General features: G+C 39.9%; 1 protein-coding gene across 2 annotated transcripts in view; it reads left to right on the top strand.

The window, feature by feature from the left end:
• The window catches only part of CSMD1 (CUB and Sushi multiple domains 1), a 1991107-nt gene that overhangs the window by 1140243 nt on the left and 829226 nt on the right, over positions 1–21638 (top strand). For both annotated transcript variants that reach the window (XM_048845330.2, XM_048845329.2), the window contains exon 6: positions 17812–17924. In XM_048845330.2, the coding sequence (XP_048701287.2) occupies positions 17812–17924 (113 nt within the window). The remainder of the gene's footprint in view (positions 1–17811; positions 17925–21638) is intronic.

Genomic DNA, 21638 nt, shown 5'->3' with positions numbered 1-21638 from the left:
CCATTCCCAACAGGTGACAAGAAGGTGTGAGTATCAACAGAGGGAAAATTATTTTTTGTAGTGACCTAGCCACTCCCAGTCTTTATTCAGGCCTAATTTGATGGTGTTAAGTTTGCAAATTAATTTCAGTTCTGCAGTTTCTCATTGAAGTCTGTTTTTGATGCTTTTTTGTTGAAGAATGGCCATTTTAAAGTCTGTTATTTGAATAGCCAGGGAGATTGAAGTGCTCTCCTACTAGTTTTTGAATGTTATAATTCTTGACGTCTGATTTGTGTCCATTTGTTCTTTTGCTAGAGACTGTCCGGTTTGGCCAATGTACATGGCAGAGGGGCATTGCTGGCACATGATGGCATATATCACATTGGTGGATGTGCAGGTGAACGAGCCCCTGATGGTGTGGCTGATGTTCCTAGGTCCGATGATGGTGTCCCTTGAATAGATATGCATAGTTTTTTTCTAATTTAATTATCCCAGGTGGAGTGAAAAACTAAACTGTTTTCAAGGCAATATTAGTTTAGGCAAGGCAATATTTTTCATGTGTAAGATGATCCATCTTGTGAAACTTGATTATAGAATGTTTTCTTCTTTCACTTAGCAATTGGTTGTTTCACTTTAAAGAGAAGTACAATCTGTCCACATATGTTTGTTTAAACCTCTTGCACTCATGATATGGGAAATTTGAAATAAAAATGGAGGAAAATAAAAAGAAGTTCTTTTAAATTACATAAGCAATGGAGCCAGGCTACCTAAAGTTGACAATCCCTTGGCAATACTTTTATCTTGAGGTTTTTTTCACATCCCCCATATTTGCTTTTGTCTCTGACATCTATTTTATCCTAGAACAGGGTTGTAACTAGAATTCTCCTACATAGGGGGCCAAGAGCTCTCACTCCACTTGCACTGAGCTTGAAGCTTTGTATCTAACCCTACACACACCCCACATCCAATTCCAAGCTCTCTTCCCCAGACACAAATCTGAATTATTTCATGCTTCCTCTTTACCCATGTTCTCCCCCCACATCCAACTACACACACACTCCCCTCCTGCTGCCCCAGCCCCACACTCGTCTCCCTCAATGGCCCACACCCAGCTCTGAGCTCTCCCCACTGCAGTCTCCCTCTTCTACACCCAGCTCAGGCTTTTACCCAAAGAGGCAGTCAGACTGAAGAGTACCATCCCCACCAGGGGCCAGGCAGTTCTGGGAGCTCCAGATGCCAAGATCCACATAAAGCCTGGATCCTATCCCCCCATGCTCCTAGAGTCTGAGAGTTCCCAGTGCCCCCTGCCTCACTTCTTTCCAGGGAGTGCCTATGGGTGTTGGAAGAACTGCAGAACTATATGTGGGGGGAGGGGAAAGAGGTGCACAGGGTCACAACATCGCTGACATTTGGACTGATTGTCTCTTTGTCATGACAGTGTGGTGGCCAGGCCAAATTTGATTGAGTGGTATTGTGACTTGTCACTCAGGAAGGGGCACCACTGTCATGACACCCAGTTCTGGTCAGAGGCCCACAGGTCTCTTGGTCCCCATCCCTTGTTGCACCTCTGTGCTGGACTCAACATTCTGTGTTTTATTCAGTCTAGTCTTGTAGTGCCTGCAGCCTCACTGTGTCCTTTTTGAAAACTACCTCATGTCATTTAATCTTTCATTTGATCTCAGCCAGTGATGGATGATCATCACAGGGTTCTCATTCTGACTAGGTAGGCATCTGAATGTATGCATGATTTTGCGAATCTCTCGTTTTTTATGCCCTAGCAACTTCAAGGTGGATTTTTTTCAAAATGAAGGTCTTATCTTTGCCTGTTTTCTATCTAAAATGGAGATAATACATATCTCAGAGGGGTGTTGTGAAGACTAGATAAAATGTTTGTACAGCATTTTCAAAATGGTAAAATTCGGTAAAATTATTAATATTTTTGTGATCAGGTGAATCCTGGAAGTGCAGGGCTATGTGAAAATGGAGTAGAGGGAGGGTTTGGCCTAACTTGGGGATGATGGTTTGGGAGTGTTTTTTTTTTATCTGAACCAGTTCATCCATGCTATAGTGTTTCTCTCTGAATATTATTACTTTACTTTTGTCCCCAGTCAATTCACTTGTTGTTGTTTAATATTTATTTATTTGTATTACAGTAGCACATAGGAACCCCAGGCAAGGAAAACATTGTACAGACAAATAATAAAGACAGTCCCTACACCAGAGAGCCTGCTGTCTAGTTGTCAGATAAAACCAGAAAGGTTGACAAAGTAGATAAAACAGATGAGGAAAGATGAGTTCAATTCTTTTATAGATTTAGAACCTTAGGAAAGTGAATTATCAGCAGTATTACATGATAGCAAAGAATGCATTGCTCTTTAATTTTATTCTGTAACATTTTAACAAATCTGCAAAGGAAACAAAAGTGCACTTTGTTTTATATACTTGTTCAGATGAAAACATTAGCTGCTATTATTTTCTTTCTCAATATCAAAGCTAAGCAACAGACAACAAGAGGAACATTGTTTTCTCAGGTCTTCCCCATTTAAATAATCACCTTGCATTATCTTTTAGTCAAACAAGATATCACAATTACTAAGGCATTTTAATTGAGAAAATAAAAATAAATTATTGGCTTAGTGGTCAAACCTGGTTATATATGCTGATTTTATTAAAATGGCTACTATTGCAATCCCTTGATGACCTAATGTAGGCTTCAAAGAGGGACTTTCTAATTCTGCTCAATGTGACTTACATTTAATAAGGAATACATTATTTACTCCTGGAAGTTTCTATGAAATGAAATACCTGTGTGAATAGATCATATGTGTGTATCTATTTGTAAGTTGTTTAGTTCATTACTTTGTTTTAGTTCATTACTAATAAACACTTGCTAACTATTAAATTCAGGAGAAAGTCTTTACATAGTGCTCTCAGTCTATTTTGTATAGGAATACATTCACTACTTTATGTATGACTATTTGTATATGCAGTATATCTTTGTCTGCATGGACTAACCAATTTATTTGAGCATGAGCTTTCGTGAGCCACAGCTCACTTCAGAAGTGAGCTGTGGCTCACGAAAGCTCATGCTCAAATAAATTGGTTAGTCTCTAAGGTGCCACAAGTACTCCTTTTCTTTTTGCGAATACAGACTAACACGGCTGTTCCTCTGAAATTTGTCTGCATGAGCATTATTGATAAAATATAAATATTAATTGATTGGTTGGACAGTAAGGTACATCTTAAGCCTATTGGCTTCTGTTCCCAAAGGGGAGAGTTTATAAACCCTTCCCCTTTAATAGGGGGCTCCAGGAAGAAAATCTCCCCCTTTAGGATTAGAGTAGGAGTAGGTTGGGGGGGGGGGGCTTGCAACGGTCATTGTGATAGCTGCTTTTTTGGACTGGAAGGAATTGGGGACCCCCAGGCAGGGTTTGGGTTTGTTACGGTTGTCTCAACAGACTGGGGACCTGGTTGGTAGGTTACGTTGTAACATTATTTTTTTTTTCTAATCTTGGCAGGTGCCTAGTGCAGGTACTCATCACCAGGGGTGTGTGTCCAGTTCCCTGATAAACTGGAATTGAAACAGATTGAGAGAAGGCATCTCCTAAAGAATGTGGGAATAGGGTTAGGGCCCCTACTTTCTGGTACAACAAGGAAACAACCCTCTCTAGATTAGCTTTCTTAACTATTATATGGGGAGAGGGTGGTGGGTCCCAGCAATGGCAGTTGGCAGTCCTCTACCAGATTGAATAGATTATAATAGGAAGTATGACCTGTACTGGGTGAGTTGTTGCTGGATGATTCACAGTAGCTGACAGCAAGTGGTTTTCCACGGGGCACAGTGTGAGACAAGGGTGTATTTTGTCTCCAAGCCTCTTGAATGTATGCACAGAGTTTGTTAAGAGACAAGGTTTGGGAGGTTTTGACCAAGTGGAAGGAGCTAAGATTTCAATTGGTGGACACTTCTTAACCTACCTCAGATATGCCAATGGCACGACACTCTTTGCTATAGCCGTTGGTGCAAATACAACAAATGGTGGAGCCTGTAAAAACAGTTAGTGAGTAATATGGAATATTCCTTAATGCAACAAAAAAGAAAATGCATGTACGTTGACACAACTAAGAAAAACAGGATGCAAACATCATGATGAACAGACAAGCATAGAGAAAATAGATTAAATTAATTATCTTGGATCACATATATCCAACCAAGATGGTTGTTCCAAAGAAACCAGAAGAAAGCTAAGAATGGTTTGCTCAGCTGTGGGCTTGCTAAAGAAAGTGTGGGGGTAAAAAACCATAGCATCTAGAAATGTAAAAAGAGGGAACTGGTGAAAATCCTCTTTTTTTCCATAGCGATTTATGTATGTGAATTGTGAGAAGTTCATGCTGCTGACAAGAAGAAAATGAAAGCTATTGGAATTCGGTGCTGGTGAAGACTCTTGCATATCTCCTGGATAGTAAAAAAGATGAATGCCTATGTTAAAAATTGCAAGCTGCCAGGCCTTGGTAATCTACACAGTGGGTGGAGCAGGACCTTGTCTGGCAGTTGCCATGGCAGTTGGGAGTAGTGGCAAGTGTAAATCCAGTAGTCAGATACCATGCTGAGGATGAAGACAGACTCAGTCAAAGGTTGGAACCTGAGTCAGGATAGGGAACAGGGCAGGGATCCAAAGACTAGATTGGAGAGGGCAGAATTCAAGGCTGGAACAAGAGCTAGAGGCAGTAGCAGGGAAAGCACAGGTGTGGTATGCGTTGAGCAACCACGCAACTGCTGCTGCTTCAAGGCTCAAGTAGCAGGCTGCAGGTTTTCCTGCCCAATCAGGAAGCAGGACCATTTGCAGAAGGATCTTTGGGCACGGCTGAGCTTACTGGGTTGCCTAGCAACCAGGCTGGGAGCCAGATCTGCTGCTGATGGAAATATTATTGGAGGGAAGCCAACCCTGAGCAGAAATCAACAGACACAAATGTATGTACTTTGGTCACAATAGGTGTATAAGTGGAAATTATCTGGAGAAAGTTATTATGGAAGGAATGGTGGAGAGTTATCCTTGTAGAAGATGACCAGTGAGGAGTTGGATGGATGGTGTTCCTCAGATCTGTGAACATCAGCTGCTGAGTGCTCAAAGTTAGTGACGGATTGTGAAGGCTCCTGAAAATTCTGCTATTATATCACTAATACTCAGTCATGAATAAATGTTTTGTTTTTTTTTAGTTTCCAGATATGTTACTGAATAAAATTGTGGCCTAGTTAAACCACGTTCCTGGTGTCTTTTCTTGTCTTGTCTTCCTGCAGTGTTTGGGACAAAAGTATCAGTGTCTGGGCACAGCTTATATGGCTCCTGACTGCAGGAACATTTTTTGTGCCTGGAACCTGGACATGGGGTGCAAAGACAGTCTTTGTGTACTCCTTTTCTCCTTTTTTCACTTTGCACAATTCTGTCCCTTACAATATTTAAGTTCATACAAAAATAATAGATTTATTAAATAAATCAATTTTATGCAAATGAATCAAAATGTCATTTATGTAGTTAATAAAGCAAGTTCTGAAATGGTTGCTATGATAAATGAAGGGTGAGGGGAGCTCCCTTTTATGGACATCCATCCAGCCAGTTAGCTATAAAGATCCTCTTGGTGGCTGTTCTCTGCTTGCTATACCTCTAAAGGGTTAACAAAGTTCCCCCAGGTAAAGGAAAGGGAGTGGACACCTGACCAAAAGAGCCATTGGGAAGGCTAAAACTTTTTAAAGTGGGGAAAAAACTTCCCCTTTGTCTCTGTTGCGGTCCTTTGGGAAAGAGGGGAACAGGGAACAGTTATTTATGAGAAGCTTTAAGCCAGGAATGATCATAGGTCACCAAGACCCATCAGATCATACCTGGAACTACTTATTTGGAGCCCCCAAATGTGTAAGTACATCAGAAATGTTTAGAAAGATGCGTTTTGATTTATTTCTGTTTATTTCTTATGGCTAGTGGACTCCTCTGTGCTAACCCCAGATGCTTTTGTTTGCTTGTAACCTTTAAGCTGAACCCCCAAGAAAGCTATTTTGGGTGCTTAGTTTTTGGAATTGCTCTTTTAAAATCTAGCAAAAGCCTAAGTTCCAGATATATTTTCTTTCTTTTTGGTTTTTAATCAGATTTACCTTTTTTAAGAACAGGATTGGGTTTTTTTTGTCCTAAGAGGTTTGTGCATATGATGTTTAATTAGCTGGGGGCAACAGATAATTTCCTTTGCTTTCTTTCTCAGCTCTTCCCCAGAGTAGGGGTGGAAGGGCTTGAGGGTACCCCACAGGAAGGAATTCCCAAGTGTGCCAACCTGGATTCCAAGGGGTTTGCATTTGAGTGGTGGCAGCATTTACCAAGCTAAGGTCAGATAAAAGCTGTAACCTTGGGAGTTTAATACCAGCCTGGAGTGTCCAGTATTAATTTTTAAAATCCTTGCATGCCCCCACCTCCTGCACTTGAAGTGTCAGAGTGGGGAATCAGCCTTGACAGTTGCAAAAGGAATTGATCTGGATACTGAATGCACTCAGATGAACAGAATCCAACTGTAGTCATAAGGGCTAAATTTTGTGATGTTTACACATGTTGAAGAGTATTTACTTATTCAAATAGTCCAATTGACACACCAGAGTGTGTGAAGATCCCCCAGTTTAGCCCTGTGTTTGTAAAATTCTTTCTATTGAATGTGAATAGTGCATGTGCATGTTTGGGTCCTATTAGAACAAGACTAATTTATGAAGAGGCACCAAGGCTCACATATTGCCCACGTACCCTGATTCTAGTCTTCCAACTATTTATTTGTACAGGACAGAAGACTAGAATATGAATGGGGTATCAATGGCTCACTACATCTTTAATTCAAACATAAACAGTCAGACATGGAAAATCAACATATTCCTCTCTGGTTTGAAATATCACAGAAGACATATAGCTAAATTAGAATAGAGATCAAACGGGGATTATGTCACTGTGTCAATATCATAATATTATCACTATCATTTCTTAGAGTAAGGGAAAATACTGAGGCAATTTTAGCCAAAACATATGGAGTTTATAGATATGCATTGTAGATTAACAGATATTTTGTGTATGCATTTGGGGAACAACTATAAAAAATACAGCCAATGATAGACATACTATAAATGTGCTTTTGTGTGTCCCTGTGTGTGTGTGTGTTTACTCCTTTGCTAATGTACCATTTAATTCAAATAACAGTTTAATTCAAAATGCTCCGGCATTGGTCTCTCTCAGACTTTTAACCCCACAGTTCTGGGCAAACCAGATAAAGTGTTACTGCAAATTTATTTTGTACAAAAAATACTTCTTTCCAGCAATTAACTTTTAATGTTTGGGGGAAAGCGGGTGTCACTGTAAGTAAAATGAGCAGCTCTAAAGAGACAGGGAAGCTTTTTATATCCAGAACATACCATTTCCTATCAAGGTGTTAGCACAAAGTACCATACTAAATCCTTTTACTATTGCATGGATTTTTCTTCTTCTTAATTGTATTACAGTACTACCTTAAAGCCCCAACCAAGTTCAGCACATCATTGTGGTAGGCGATGCCAACACATAGTAAGAGTTAATCCCTGTTCTGAACAGTTTGTAATTTAAATATACAAGACAAAGATTAGGTGGATAAACAGAGGCACTTGTTCTAGGTCAAGACAGAAGGTCAGAGATCATTCCCAATCTAATATTTTATCCATGGGACCATACAAGCTAAACTGGGCAAAATTGTTCTGTTGTTTACAACCCAGTGACTTTTCATCTCACAATCTTGTAACAAAAGAGAAGCAAAACCATAGCTACTCCTTTCGGTTTTAATCGTTTACTTCTTTCAGTTCACTGGGAACAGGAATGTTCCCAGTCTTCTTTAAAATTTCTAATACATCCTTACAGAAAAAGTCCATGCTAAGAAAAAATTGGAGCCATTACATAAGTTTAAGAGTCAGCAGTGTATAATTGTCACGAATCAGTAGGTACCTGTATCATAGAGAATAAAGTTGATTTGTTATGAACACTTCAGTTGCAGATTAGAGGAAAAATTTCTTCTAGTCAAGGGTGTTTTTCTTTATCATTGAATAGGTACACTAATTTTGATATTGGAATGTTATACTCTCTGTTGAAGGTGAAAACCTTGCCTCAATAAAAGCTTGACTAAAGATTTCATTTGCTGCCATCTCAGTTTAGGTTGGAATATAAAGATGTAAATTAAAATATAAATTCAAATATCATGTTAATTTCCACCATGAAACATTGCAGTCCAAATCTTGCAAGCTGCAAAGACAGTTTTGGTTATTTTTTTTAATCTAAATATTTTCCAAATTTCGGTGTCCTCCCACCTACCAAAATACATTACATGAAGAAAAACATTAACATGCATGGTGGAGTGAAGGCATTATTGATATTTGTTTTAAATAACTCCCTCTTGAAATGATACAGCCACCCTCCAAAGATTCTTAAATATTTATTGCCCTCACCTCTACTGGATTTTGGGGCAGAGTACTAGCACCAAGAGCTGATAGTAACAGCAGGAGTAAATTGCAATTATATTTGAAAGAATGGTGACGTTGTCATAGTCACACTTTAAAGAAAAAAACAGTTGTAATAATAAAGGAAAATAGAAATCCTTGACAATTTGTTTTTAGACAATCAGCAAAACAACTTTGGTGTTTGCACTATTCCCTAAGTATTCCTGTAACCTTACTTAGATGCACAATGAAATTAGTAAATTGTTAAGGGTACCTCTCTATAGTCTTGCAGTTTCACAATTTAATATGGGAATCAATTAATAAAGAATTAAAAGATAAGAATAAAATTAAAGCCAGTCAACATAGTTTATGGAAAACAGAACTTGTCAAACAAACCCGATTTCATTCATTGATGAGATTACAAGTTTGGTTGATAAAGGGTAACTGGATAGATGTAATACATTAACATATTTTTTTAAGGTGGTTGACTTAGCACACATGGCATTCTGATTAGAAAGCTAAAATTCTACAGTGTCAGTTGAGCAGATATTAACTGGATTAAAACTTGGCTAACTGACAGATCTCAAAAACACGGGGAATTATAATGGAATGGGAGTGTTTCAAATGGGGTTCAACAGGGATCAGTACTAGGGTTGCCAACTTTCTAACTGCACAAAACCAGACACCCTTCCCCTGCCTCCTGTCTCTCCCCTTCACTGAAGCCCCACCCCTTCTCTGAGACCCCACCCCCACTCACTCCATCTCGCCTCCCTCCATCACTGGCTCACCCCCACCCTCCCTCGTTTTCACTGGGCAGAGGTGGGGGTTGGAGTGCAGAAGGGGGTGCAGGCTCTGGGATGGGGCCAGAAATGAGCGGTTCAGGTGGCAGGATGGGCCTATGGGCAGGGGACTGAGGTGCAGGAGGGGGCTTAGGGCTAAAATAGGGGTTTGGGGTGTGGGCTCCAGGTTGGAGTTTGGGTGTGGGAGGGGATTCTGCCTGGGGCAGGAGATTGGACTGCAGGAGGGGTTTGGCGTGCGGGCTCCAGCCGGGCAGTGCTTACCTCACTCGGCTCCCGGCCAGCGGTGCAGTTGGGGTAAGGCAGGCAGGTCTGTATGGTGTGCACTGCCTGTGCCTGCATCTGCCGCCCCCTCAGCTCCCATTGGCCGTGGTTCACGGCCAAGGGGAGCTGCAGAGCCGGTGCTAGGGGTGGGGGCAACACACAGAGCTTCCCTGATCACCCCTGTGCCTAGGGACATGCCAGCCACTTCCAGGAGCCACGCAGAGCCAAGGCAGTCAGTGTTCCTGTGTTAGCCCCACTGCACCGCCGATCGGATTTTAACAGCCTGGTCAGCGGTGCTGACTGGAGCCACCAGGGTCTCTTTTTGACTGGGCATTCCAGTCAAATACCAAATGCCTGGCAACCCTAAACAGTACTAGGCCTGATGCTATTCAACATTTTCTTCAATAATCTACAAGTAAATATAAAATCACTGCTTATAAAATATGCAGATGTGTTGTCTGTTTGAGTTTAATTTAACAATAATAATAATGTGAGATTGTCAAAATAACAGGCTTAAATGGAATTATTTAATCAAAGGTTATCAAACAAATACAGAAGGAAAACCTATTTTACCAGCTTTTGAGTAATATGAAGAGCTGGCCTATGTTGCCTCCCTCTGTCACTGGTGGGATGCTAGTGGAATAAATTCCCCAATCTAACTCCAAAATCCTCTTTCCTGTTATGAGTATGGGTATGAGACAAAGGTATCCCTTTTTGGAGGGAAAAGTATTTTCCCAAAATTAATTTCATCGTGGTCTGTTTTCAAATTCTCATGTTACCTAATTACTAATGGAATTTCTTGTATGGTATCTTAGGTTACATGATCAATAAACTAAAGGGATTTCAAACCTAATTGTTAATCGGAGCACCTGTTGCAACAAGCACTCCCTGATGAGTTAAAATCTTCTTTCAATGGGTAATTATTTCATTTATCACAGAAAACATCTGCAACAACAAATACCTCTCATCAATCACAGAACATAACTGGGTCATTAGCAACCCTCTTCAATTACCCAGTTTTGTTTATCATAACAGACATCTGTCAATATCTTCCATTAGTTTTAAGGGATCTTTTCCTCCAGATATCTAGACTCTCACAGACTTAGAGACATTGAGGATGAGTAGATACAGCCCAATACTTCACTAAACTGGGAGGAGAGGTAGATACGCTGGAGGGTAGGGATAGGATACAGAGTGCCCTAGACAAATTAGAGAATTGGGCCAAAAGAAATCTGATGAGGTTCAACAAGGACAAGTGCAGAGTCCTGCATTTAGGATGGAAGAATCCCATGCACTGCTATAGACTAGGGACCAACTGGCTAGGTAGCAGTTCTGCAGAAAAAGACCTAGGGTTACAGTGAATGAGAAGCTGGATATGAGTCAACAGTGTGCCATTGTTGCCAGGAAGGCTAACGACATTTTGGGCTGTGTAAGTAGGGGCATTGCCAGCAGATTGAGAGACGTGATAGTTCCCCTTTATTTGACACTGGTGAGGCCACATCTGGAGTACTGTGTCCAGTTTTGGGCCCCACACTACAAGAAGGATGTGGAAAAATTGGAAAGCATCCAGTGGAGGGCAACAAAAATGATTGGGGTACTGGAACACATGACTGGGGTACTGGAACACATGAGGAGAGGCTGAGGGAACTGGGATTGTTTAGTCTGCAGAAGAAAAGAATGAGGGGGGAATTTAATAGCTGCTTTCAACTACCTAAAAGGGGGTTCCAAAGAGGATGGATCTAGACTGTTCTCAGTGGTGGCAGATGACAGGACAAGGAATAATAGTCTCAAGATGCAGTGGGGGAGGTTTAGGTTGGATATTAGGAAAAACGTTTTCACTCGGAGGGTGGTGAAACACTGGAATGCGTTACGTAGGGAGGTGGTGGAATCTCCTTCCTTAGAAGTTTTTAAGGTCAGGCTTGACAAAGCCCTGGCTGGGATCATTTTGTTGGGGATTGGTCCTGCCTTGAGGAGGGGGTTGGAGTAGATGACCTCCTGAGGTCCCTTCCAACCCTGATATTCTATGATTATAAACATTTTTGAATGCTGGCCACCCTCTAGGTTCAGGTTAAGAACCAAGACTCTGAGGCCTTAGAATTCAGAAATGCTTTTTGATAACACTGTAAGGTTTCTGGGAGAACAGTTAGTAAAACAAGAATTATGAGAGTTTAACATACAAAAATCATGAAATGTTAATATTTACTATCAGATGACACAACAATTGGAGGAGTGGTAAATACTGATAAAGGATTGGGCAGTCATACAGAGTTCAGTTTGTTTAAGTTATGAAAAAGAAGGCTGACAGGTGATTTGATTATAGTGTACAAGTACCTCCATGGGGAAAAAATACCAGAAGCTCTTATATAAACAGAGAAAGGCATACCAAGAACAATGGCTGGAAGATGAAGACAGACAAATTCAAATTAGAAATTAGGTACACATTTTTAACAGTGAGAGTGATTAAGCACTTTTACAAATTGACAAAAGAAGTGGTGGATTTGCTTTCTCTTAATGTCTTCAAATCAAAATTGGATGCCTTGGAACATACCCTTTAGCTAAACACAAAGTTATTAGGCTCAATACTGGGGTAACTGGATGAAATGTAATGTGATGTAGAGGATGTCAGACTCGATGATCTAATGGTTCCTTGTTGCCTTAAATTCTAGAGTCTATGACATTAATTTTGGAATCATTTTAGATTGTAACCTGACATGGACATGAATAAGGGGAAAGGTTAATATGTTGTTTAGTTTGTGAACACTTCACACGCTGTGTGCACTGTATCCTACATCATATGTGGCATTATTGTTGCCAGATTTCCCCGTTACTTTGGGGTATGCTCATGTATTAGGGTTACTGTTTGGGGGGGGGGATGTCTGTAATTATATCAACGAACTGCTTGTGTCACTTTTATTTTCATATGGAGCTCTACTTCTCCCTTTTGCAAGTCCCCGGAGCTATCCTGCAGGACCTAGGTTCCCCAGGGCTGGGTTACTCTAGCCCCAGAATCAGATGAACACACACACACACACTAAAAGAGCAAGTCTGAGTGGACCGGGTCAATCAGCACTCTCAAGCTGACCCCTTCTATGTCCCTGGACTCAGTGGGCTAAATCAAGCAGGATTTCCAAGCTGCCACACTTATATGCTCCTGGACTCAATAGGCTGGGTCGAGCAGCACTTCCAAGCTGCCACCCTCATATGTCATAGGTTCAGCATGTCCCTGACCTCACTTTCACATCACAATTGTTCTGGTACTAACCCACTTGCTGAGCAAACCCCACAGGGATCTTTAGCTTAGGTAAGAAGAGCATTGCTGCAGAGTAAATGGGGAAGCCAAAAACACAAAAGAGTGAAGTTCAGAGAGAGAGAGGGGGGAATCAACCAGCTTAACCAAAAAAGTTATTTATTGAATAATAGTGATAACCACACAAGGAGAGCCTAAACAAACAGAACAGTTACATCATTAAAGATTACAGATATAGAAAACTATACCTGATCAAATAAGTCAGGATTAAAAGTTATACCTGAGGTGGAAAAGAAAACACAGAGAGAGAGAGAGAGCGCGCTGGGGTCTCACGACTGCATGAAGCTTGAACTGTTCAGGGTTCCCACGTGATGGTGGTAACTCAGGGTCCTGAGTGTTGGAGACAGGCAAAGCCCCCAGCACGATCAGTGAGGAGAAGATGAAGTCCCAGTGGAACTGCTGCAGAGTTTGGATCCAGGCATCAGAACCCTTACTTGAATGTGGGTAGGGGTTTTTGTAGGGAAACAACAACAGTTCAAGGGAGAACACTAGATTTGTTTAGGGGTAAACTGATGACTCAAGGGTTTTCTTTAGGCTAGACTATAGGAACTGATCATTCTTGGCTATGAGTCGTGTTCCTTCAAGGGAGTTCACAATGCAATTAGGCAGCTTCAGCGTTTTGGATATCAATCAAGGATTCATTACTAGAGTTGGTCTATAACTGTTGAGCTGGGTGTGTGCAGGTGTACGTTCATTAACATCTGCAGCAGAGATCCCCCATGATGCAGTGCTTCCCTGATTTTCTGGTCCCAGAGTTCAGTACGGTTCTTGCCTTGGAATCTCTGTTCTCCATTCTGTATGCTAATGGAGATGCCTCCCTGTCCCATCTTTGATGCAGATGAGGCTAGGGGAGTTGCCTTAATCCTGTCATTCTTGTCAGGAGGGGTTTAGGTGATAAAAATAACCACCTTTTATTGCTTTCTGTAAGTCTTTCTTCTGATCTGTTTTGGTTCAAGCACAGGCTGGGGGGTGGGGCGGTCCTTCATGAGTCAAACAGGCTGGATACTGTGCCCTGGTTCCCCAAGAACACAGAGCTGACTGGTATAATTATCTATCTCATATTTATGTCCATAGCTACTCCCTTTCCAAGGGCATACTCTTCCCTCAGAAAAATCAATGTAATGATTATTCGCAAAAAGAAAAGGAGTACTTGTGGCACCTTAGAGACTAACCAATTTATTTGAGCATGAGCTTTCGTGAGCTACAGCTCACTTCATCAGATGTATACCGTGGAAACTGCAGCAGACTTTATATACACACAGAGAATATGAAACAATACCTCCTCCCACCCCACTGTCCTGCTGGTAATAGCTTATCTAAAGTGATCAACAGGTGGGCCATTTCCAGCACAAATCCAGGTTTTCTCACCCTCCACCCCCCCACACAAATTCACTCTCCTGCTGATGCTAGCCCATCCAAAGTGACAACTCTTTACATAATCAAGTCGGGCTATTTCCTGCATAGATCCAGGTTTTCTCACATCCCCCCCACCCCCATACACACACAAACTCACTCTCCTGCTGGTAATAGCTCATCTAAACTGACCACTCTCCAAGTTTAAATCCAAGTTAAACCAGAACATCTGGGGGGGGGGGGGTAGGAAAAAACAAGAGGAAACAGGCTACCTTGCATAATGACTTAGCCACTCCCAGTCTCTATTTAAGCCTAAATTAATAGTATCCAATTTGCAAATGAATTCCAATTCAGCAGTTTCTCGCTGGAGTCTGGATTTGAAGTTTTTTTGTTTTAAGATAGCGACCTTCATGTCTGTGATTGCGTGACCAGAGAGATTGAAGTGTTCTCCGACTGGTTTATGAATGTTATAATTCTTGACATCTGATTTGTGTCCATTTATTCTTTTACGTAGAGACTGTCCAGTTTGACCAATGTACATGGCAGAGGGGCATTGCTGGCACATGATGGCATATATCACATTGGTGGATGTGCAGGTGAACGAGCCTCTGATCGTGTGGCTGATGTTATTAGGCCCTGTGATGGTGTCCCCTGAATAGATATGTGGGCACAATTGGCAACGGGCTTTGTTGCAAGGATAAGTTCCTGGGTTAGTGGTTCTGTTGTGTGGTATGTGCTTCAGGTTGCGGGGCTGTCTGTAGGCAAGGACTGGCCTGTCTCCCAAGACTTGTGAGAGTGTTGGGTCATCTCCCCCCCCCCCCCCCGATGTTCTGGTTTAACTTGGATTTAAACTTGGAGAGTGGTCAGTTTAGATGAGCTATTACCAGCAGGAGAGTGAGTTTGTGTGTGTATGGGGGTGAGGGGGATGTGAGAAAACCTGGATCTATGCAGGAAATAGCCCGACTTGATTATGTAAAGAGTTGTCACTTTGGCTGGGCTAGCACCAGCAGGAGAGTGAATTTGTGTGGGGGGTGGAGGGTGAGAAAACCTGGATTTGTGCTGGAAATGGCCCACCTGTTGATCACTTTAGATAAGCTATTACCAGCAGGACAGTGGGGTGGGAGGAGGTATTGTTTCATATTCTCTGTGTGTATATAAAGTCTGCTGCAGTTTCCACGGTATACATCTGATGAAGTGAGCTGTAGCTCACGAAAGCTCATGCTCAAATAAATTGGTTAGTCTCTAAGGTGCCACAAGTACTCCTTTTCTTTTTGCGAATACAGACTAACACGGCTGTTCCTCTGAAACCTGTAATGATTATTATGGCTTTTTCCCTGTATGCATATATTGATTCTAATTTTGATCCAATGAGGAAATGGGGAAAGTTTGCACTGAGGTTTGTTCAAGGTAGTGTTTGTGAGAACAGAACTGGCAAAATACCATCAGCAATCAGGGTCATGGGAATTACAGTACTTGTCATATAGTAGATTAAATAATTTGCTATGTCTTTTTGTCCCTTTTAGAATACAGAATACTATATATAACCACAAAATATCTCTTTTATGGCATGTGGTAATGTTCAGGCTGACAATAATTAAGGGCATGACCCTGAAAAGGTATCCAGGTAGTTGGATATCAACAACCCCACAAACTCCCACTGAAGCTATAGGCCTGAAGAGCCGTCTGTAAAGCTCCCTTTGAAGAATCAGGACATAGAGGGCAGGGGAGTGTCAGAAATGAAGAACTTTTAAAATTTTTATTCAGAAGAAACTTAATTAAAAGATCCATACAGTGTTTTCAGAATTCAAAATATGAAGTAAAAATATTTAAACAGAAAAATACCATAATCGGAAAAAAAATACAGGTTATATTCCCAGATATCCTAAATTTACAGACACTCATCTGTAGTTAAAGGTATAGTAAAAGGTTATTGTTAAAGATACATTATAAAAAGTGGTAGTTTTATAAATTTTCAAGAGCTCTCTCTGAGGCCTTGTTCCCTTAAATTGAAGAGCAAGAGTTGTTTGACTGTGCACTTATGAACTGTAACAATGTAATCTTGTGAGATTCCAAGTGAGGTTTGGATTAAATCACCAAAAAATATGAATCTGGAGACATCATTCTTGTTATTCTTAGAAGGATTAGATATGAAGTTATCTGTAAATTTATTTCAGAGTAGCAGCCGTGTTAGTCTGTATCCGCAAAAAGAAAAGGAGTACTTGTGGCACCTTAGAGACTAACAAATTTATTTGAGCATAAGCTTTCGTGAGCTACAGCTCACTTCATCGGATGCATGCATAAATTTGTTAGTCTCTAATGTGTCACAAGTACTCCTTTTGTAAATTTAATTTTACTCCTATTCTTTATGGTCAATATTTAATGTTTGTGTGATGAGCTGCAGCCTTTCCATACATAGGATGTGTTCGTTTTAAAATTTCAAATAGCACCATTTAAGTAACTTAAATGTTTAAAAAATGAAGTTGGCCAAAAAGGTCCCATATTAATAGATTTCGATATTATGACCAGGTGTGATAGAACCATCTAATCTGCATTCCACTAATCTGTACAAATTAAAATTTGTACACCAAAAACTGTTTCTTCTGTTTCTTCAGTAAAGTGTTAACAGCAGTGATATAGAAAGGAAGACATCATATTATTAAGTGTTCATTACTTATACAACACACACTTATAACATGCTATGATGTTTGTTCATTAATCTAAATAATCTTCATTTGTCAAATGAACAAAGTTATTTTTCCTGTAATGTAAGAATTTAGACTCCATGGAGAATATTCTGTTTTCAGTTAATCCTGGTAAAAACCCAGCATAACTAAGAGAAAAAATTGGCCCTAAGCAACATTTTGCAGACTTCTTTATTCCAGTCTTTAATTGTAAAAATGAAATGTTCATACAACATATATATTTAGAAGAGATTCCAGATTTACACAAAATCCAGACTGTTTATCTGACCCCTTGCTCAGTTTTTAATGGGAATTAAGTGTGTGTGTGTGTGGGAGGGGGGGTGTTGTTGAATCTGAACTTTCACTAATATCAGGTTTAAAAAAAACAAAAACATGGCTTCTGAGGTTTATTATATGCAAAACTGACCCTTCTCAGGTGCGCACACATTTTTGTTCGTGTATAATACAGAGAGTTTTTCTTGCTAGGTTGATGTCCTTGTAAATGAGATATATGAGATGAAACATTTATATTGTTCTTCTAAAATTAATAACATTTCACTTAAGGGAGTGCATCGATTTGCTACTGAATACCATTCTCTGCAACTGTTTACCAACATTTAAGATAAATATGACCTTATGCATTTTGATGTTTTGTCATAAGATCACTTGCCAACTTTTCTGCAGATAAGTTAACAGCTGAAACAAGAAACTTCAGAAATTTTCTCTCCCATTACAGTTCCTATAATAATGAGAGAAGGAGAAACCAATTTGCCTATCAAAGACCTAGGTGGAAAGGAAAATACAGTAATAGTACTAGTGCATCACAATTGTCAGATGCATGATGCACAGTTTGACCAGTATATTTAATTTCACTTGGTCTGTTTCCTTTAAATCAGTCTAAAATACATGTTTTTTGCTTCATCGTATCTTAAAAACTTTTTTCCCCACCTCCAGGTTGACTGGTATGAACCTGCCTTCTCCTGTTATCAGCAGCAAAAACTGGTTACGACTCCATTTCACATCTGACAGTAACCACCGACGGAAAGGATTTAATGCCCAGTTCCAAGGTAGGAAATACAGAGTGTCACCAAAAATAATGTGAATAGAACTGGTAGTGGTGTAGGTTTTTCTTTAGAAACCACAGGTCTGTGCCGTAAAAAGCTAAAGTCTAGGTTCTACTGCCCTTAGGCTGAGTAGTAGCTATCATTATATTATAAAATAAATACCTTTCAGAGATTCATTTAACATTGTTTACACATAAAGTAGCAACATTCCCCGTGAAATATACCTCTAGTGGTAAGCTTATTTGACCTTTTTACATTAGATAAATTGTATGTGTGGCGTCTTTTTGTATTAATTCAGATCTTTGCTTTAAATCATGAGTAGAATGCAGGTCACAGAAAATCTATTCTGTGCAAAGACAGGCCCTATCTCACTGTTGTCTTCCTTCATTACTCATAATCAAGCTCTTGCCCTGAGGGTTACATTTATCACTTGGAGATTTAACCACTCCCCAACTCAAGATAAATCACATTTCAGACTACTGAATAGATCTGCATATTCATCTTTATTAGAAAGCTAGAGGATGTCAATGCTGCTGTCATTTTTTGTCTATGTCCACCTGGATAGTCATCAAAATGCAATTTTTCTGGAATGGAATCTTCATTGATTTGTGCACTTGATAAATCATCACTCAGAATCAATGATTTTGTAATTAAATTAGAAAGAAATAGGAAACTATCCAGTAAATCACAAATACAGATGATGTAGAAGCTGAGTATACCTTCAAACCCTGTACTTACACAAGCTATTTGTTACTATTTTTCCCCCACATGCAAATAGACATCTTCATAGCTTATGTTGTCACTCCACAGTAGGATCTGTATTCCTCTGTTCATGCATGCTGTTTACTGATGATTATATTTATATGAGATATGTAAAAATAAAACATATCAAATGTTTTTGATACAATATCTATCATCTTTGTACTCCTGTACTTTTAAAATCATTGTGAACAAAGGGTGGATTTTTTTCTTCTTCTCTCAGTTAAAAATTTTTACTAATAATGCCTGACCACTTTATAGGTTATTTAGGTGAAACAACATGATAGCGAGTGTGGTGTGTCATTGCACTTAGAATTTGTTTATACAAAACTTACTGAGGCTGAGGGCAGTGATACTTTTGTCACCTGGTAATTGAAGTGCACTACGCTATATAAAATTTGATCCTGGATCTCATTCACCAATAGTTGTAAGGACACTATGGGTAATCCTGGCAACCCACCAGGAAGTTAAGGATCTATCGAATAGTCATGGTAAGTCCGGGGCAAAGTGATGAGACAACATTCTAAGATTTACAAAAAATCTATTTTATGTGTGAATGCATAAGATGGAATTGCGGTTTAAAGGAAATACCTAGTGAGACTATAAACGCAAAATGGGTATTTGTTGCACTGTATAATATATCTGACAATTTTTCTTTTGGTGGCAACATAAAACTTGGCTTTTAAAGAACAGTATTCAAATGACAATTTGAGGTAGCTTAATAAATTGCAAATTCTTACTGTTATTTGAAATCTCTTTTTCTAATTTAACGCATCCTTTTAACATGCAAGTTAATGCAATGGCATTTTATAAACTACCAATAAATTGCAATTCAGTGAACCTCAGCAATGCAGAGTGTATTAATGTGTCAACAGCAAGCAATGAAGTAAGGAAGTAAGGAAAATTGCCTTTAAATACTAAAATATCTATTAACTTAAATCAGAATATTATTATTCAGTTCATCATACGTAGCTCAATATAGTCATATAGTCTTTCTATTTGGTAGTACACTAATTAACACTTTAAAGGTATTTAATGATAGGCAGAGCTGTCAATAAGTCTAATAGTTAAAGATGAAAACAGTTTCCATTATAAGATCCTGTTTTTGGTTGCTTTTAACTGCCAAACTGCAGCCATTCAGGTGAACTTTTCAATGCTGGGTGTCTGCTTCAGACTGCATTCTGTGGGAATATTTCAGCATTAACAGAGGCAAGGATCCTATGGGAAAAATAGTATGTGATCATGTTACAGCCCTGGCAGAATCTTCTCTTGCTGTAGACACCAGACTGCTATATTGGACCCAGCCTTTGAATTCTGCACGCTTCTAAGCCTCCTGTATCTCTGTAGTTGCAGATGCTGCCTCTAAATATGGCCTCTTAGACAGACTTTGTGTCTAGTATCCTCTTGGGGATGTGGCCCTAGGCCCCAAGACAAATGCTGATCCCCTTCAAGTCTCTCCAGTTATTTAAGTACACCACCCAGAACCCTTATGGGTACCATTAGAATTCTCTCTTCATGTGGACAAGGGTGATCCACTGGGTATCGCATACTTGGACTTTCAGAAAGCCTTTGACAAGGTCCTTCACCAAAGGCTCTTAATCAAAGTAAGCAGTTCATGGGCTAAGAGGGAAAGTCAGTACTGGTTAAAAGATAGGAACCAAAGAGTAGGAATAAATCATGAATGATATGCAGAAAGTGAATAAGGAAGAGTTATTTACCCCTTCACATAACACAAGAACTAGAGGTCACCCAATGAAATTTATAGGAAGCTGGTTGAAAACTAACAAAAGGAAGTATCCGTCCGACAAAAGAAAATCAACCTGTTGAACTCATTGCCAGGGAATGTTGTGAAGGCCAAAGTGTAACTGGATTCAAAAAAGAATTAAATAGATTCATGGAAGATAGGTCCATTAATGTCTATTAGCCAAGATGGCCAGGGACGCAGCTCTGGGTGTCCCTAAGCCTCTGAGTGCTAGAAGCTGGGACTGGACAACGGGATGGATCACTCAGTAGAGTGACCTCTTCTGTTCACTCCTTCTGAAGAATCTTGCACCAGCCTGTGTTGGAAGACAGGATACAGCACTAAATGTACCATTTGTCTGACCTTATGGTCATTCTTATATACTCTGCTTTACGGTTTCTCTTCAGGGACTATGTGATAGTTAAAGCAAGTAACACAGAGACTTTGTGAAGGAACATCTTAAATATTCATATTTTATTGATAGAAAAGCACAAGAGCTACAGATCTAGGCAAAAATCACTGGCACATAAGACCCTCCTTCAGTTTCCTCATCCATCCTGAATTTTGACCAGTTTGCTCCAGGAAGTCCAGCATCTTCCTGCATCCCACTCCTCCTGCTCAGTCTTCTCCTTTGGTGATGGCCTCTGCCTCATGCTTAAAAAGCATGTCCCTTTTAAAGTCAATTTGTGATAACTTTTCTCTTGTCTTCTTACACTGGAGTTTTCCGTGATCCAGCCCTTGAGAGGAATTGTGGCATCCAACTGTTTATCAGTTGATGGTACAGAGGGACATTAACAGTTAGTATTTCTGATTGCCTCTATTGTCCTGTCAGGATAATGCTATTCAATGGGTAGTGGCCATTGATGGGCCTGCTATACCACCCCAGACAAAGTATTTGCTATGTGCCAGGCTCCTACTAGCAGGTGGATAGTTTAATTCACAGTGACTGTTGGAATCATAAGTGATACTCATAAAACAAATAAAAATTTGTAGGATGACAGATAAAATTGTATGAAGTATTTTTGTAGCCATGCTGGTCCCAAGATATTAGAGAAAAAAAGGTGGGTGACAAACTTCTTCAGGTGAGAAAGAAAAGCTTTCGAGCTTACACAGAACTCTTCTTCAGGTCTGGGAAATGTACTCCGAGTGTAACAGCTAAATACAAGTTGGAACAGATTGTTTAGCATAAGTAGTTAATACGTATTTCAAGGGACCAT

The sequence above is a fragment of the Caretta caretta genome, chromosome 3 (genome assembly GCF_965140235.1).
Source record: "Caretta caretta isolate rCarCar2 chromosome 3, rCarCar1.hap1, whole genome shotgun sequence".
Classification (NCBI taxonomy): Eukaryota; Metazoa; Chordata; order Testudines; family Cheloniidae; genus Caretta; species Caretta caretta.
This window is presented reverse-complemented; position numbering and strand designations above follow the sequence as displayed.